We start from the raw sequence: 2,461 nt of genomic DNA, 5'->3' as shown, positions 1-2,461 counted from the left end.
GAGGACCAGGGTTCAAGGCTCAGATGATGGTGAAGTCCACAGAGGTCAGTAGTAACTCGTCATGTCGTGTGTTTGTGTCAGAGCTGTGTGGAGTTGGGGAAGAGAGCACCGACCCCCATCAGGGAGAAGGAGGTCACTCTGTGCATGAAGTGTCAGGAGCCGTTCAACTCCATCACCAAGAGACGGCATCACTGTAAAGCCTGCGGACACGTACGTCCTCCAGCAGCTGCTCTGTGACTCTCCCATCCTGTTCAGGTGTATCGTGGGATCACACTGTGTCTGTCTGTGTGTGACCCAGGTGGTTTGTGGGAAATGCTCCGAGTTTCGTGCTCGTCTTTCGTACGACAACAATCGGACCAACCGCGTGTGCGTTGACTGCTACGCCATGCTGGTGGGGGTGTCGCCGTCGCCCGGCACGCTGAGCAGCAGCACCCACAGGAGGCGCTCCATCCTGGAGGTCAGTGTGACAGGAGGCCCTACAGGCCTGTATGACTCCTGCATGTGTGTCCCTGAGTGTAGAACGTCCTCAGGGTTCTGTATGACTCCTGCATGTGTGTCCCTGAGTGTAGAACGTCCTCAGGGTTCTGTATGACTCCTGCATGTGTGTCCCTGAGTGTAGAACGTCCTCAGGGTTCTGTATACCTGCATGTGTGTCCCTGAGTGTAGAACGTCCTCAGGGTTCTGTATGACTCCTGCATGTGTGTGTCCCTGAGTGTAGAACGTCCTCAGGGTTCTGTATGACTCCTGCATGTGTGTCCCTGAGTGTAGAACGTCCTCAGGGTTCTGTATGACTCCTGCATGTGTGTCCCTGAGTGTAGAACGTCCTCAGGGTTCTGTATACCTGCATGTGTGTCCCTGAGTGTAGAACGTCCTCAGGGTTCTGTTTGACTCCTGCATGTGTGTCCCTGAGTGTAGAACGTCCTCAGGGTTCTGTATGACTCCTGCATGTGTGTCCCTGAGTGTGGAACGTCCTCAGGGTTCTGTATGACTCCTGCATGTGTGTCCCTGAGTGTAGAACGTCCTCAGGGTTCTGTATACCTGCATGTGTGTCCCTGAGTGTAGAACGTCCTCAGGGTTCTGTATGACTCCTGCATGTGTGTCCCTGAGTGTAGAACGTCCTCAGGGTTCTGTATACCTGCATGTGTGTCCCTGAGTGTAGAACGTCCTCAGGGTTCTGTATGACTCCTGCATGTGTGTCCCTGAATGTAGAACGTCCTCAGGGTTCTGTATGACTCCTGCATGTGTGTCCCTGAGTGTAGAACGTCCTCAGGGTTCTGTATGACTCCTGCATGTGTGTCCCTGAGTGTAGAACGTCCTCAGGGTTCTGCTCTGTTAGAAAAGCTCCATCACACTAGAAGCTGAACTGACTGAACACTCAGACAGACGTTCTCTCTTTAGTTTCCTCTCGTGTTCAGGTTGACTGATGCTCTCTCCGTCTCCGTCTCTGGTTGCCATAGAAACAGGCCTCCCTGGCAGCAGAGAACAGTGTGATTTGTAGTTTTCTTCACCACTTGGAGAAGGGCGGGGGGCGGGGCTGGCAGAAGGCCTGGTTCGTCATCCCTGAGAACGAGCCGCTGGTGCTCTACGTCTACGGTGCTCCACAGGTAACGTCATGAGGGGGAGTCAGGTGGGAGGAGGGGGTAACAACACGGACTAACAGACAGATCCTCGATCGACCCGCTGATTGAGGGCTGAGTGAGACGATCACAGCAAAGAGTCACCACTTCCTGACTCAACTGCTACGATCCAGCCAATCAGAACCTGATGCTCTGTTACCCATGATGCTCTCTGGGTCTCCATATCGAAACTGACACGTTGGTTGTTTTCCCTCCAGGACGTGAAGGCGCAGCGCAGCGTCCCTCTGATTGGCTTCGAGGTGTCCCTTCCTGAGTCATGTGACCGCCTGGAGCGACGCCACGCCTTCAAGATCTCCCAGAGTCACCTGACGCTGTACTTCAGCGCAGAGGGGGAGGAGCTACAGCGGCGATGGATGGAGGTCCTGCTGAGGGCTGGGAGGGGGGAGGAGCCTCAGGTCCACCGGCCAATCGTGGAGAGTCTGGAGGAGGAGGGGGAGGAGCTAGCGGCTGCAGCGGAGGGGGAGAACACGTGATTCTATTGGACGAGGAAGGATGGCGATGATGATGTGATGAAGATTGATCCCCATTGGAAACCAGTTCAGACCAGTTCAGACTAGTACCTGGCACACACACACACACACACTGTACTTTTAAAATTGCGTGGTTCGTCTGCATGATTCCTCCTCACTGTCAACACAAGACCCCCCCCCCGGTGGGCAGAGCCCCTGTAACCACACGTTGGACCCCTGTGTTAGTACCCATCAGCCTCTGCTGCCGTTGCTATGGCCACATTCAGAAAACTGATCCCTGATTGGACGATTTAACCTTAAAGCACATTTATCCCACGGCAGTGGGCTTGCTTTGTCCTCGCTTAAAGGACCAGT

General features: G+C 54.5%; 1 protein-coding gene across 1 annotated transcript in view; it reads left to right on the top strand.

Annotated features, from left to right (window-relative positions):
* fgd1 (FYVE, RhoGEF and PH domain containing 1) overlaps window positions 1-2,110 on the top strand; it is a 17,945-nt gene extending 15,835 nt beyond the window's left edge. The window contains exons 15-18 of the mRNA XM_070840069.1: window positions 43-210; window positions 299-457; window positions 1,458-1,604; window positions 1,835-2,110. Of these exons, the coding sequence (XP_070696170.1) occupies window positions 43-210; window positions 299-457; window positions 1,458-1,604; window positions 1,835-2,110 (750 nt within the window). The remainder of the gene's footprint in view (window positions 1-42; window positions 211-298; window positions 458-1,457; window positions 1,605-1,834) is intronic.
* Window positions 2,111-2,461: the final 351 nt, after the last annotated feature.

This window comes from Pempheris klunzingeri, chromosome 11 (assembly GCF_042242105.1).
Source record: "Pempheris klunzingeri isolate RE-2024b chromosome 11, fPemKlu1.hap1, whole genome shotgun sequence".
Taxonomy (NCBI): domain Eukaryota; kingdom Metazoa; phylum Chordata; class Actinopteri; order Acropomatiformes; family Pempheridae; genus Pempheris; species Pempheris klunzingeri.
This window is presented reverse-complemented; position numbering and strand designations above follow the sequence as displayed.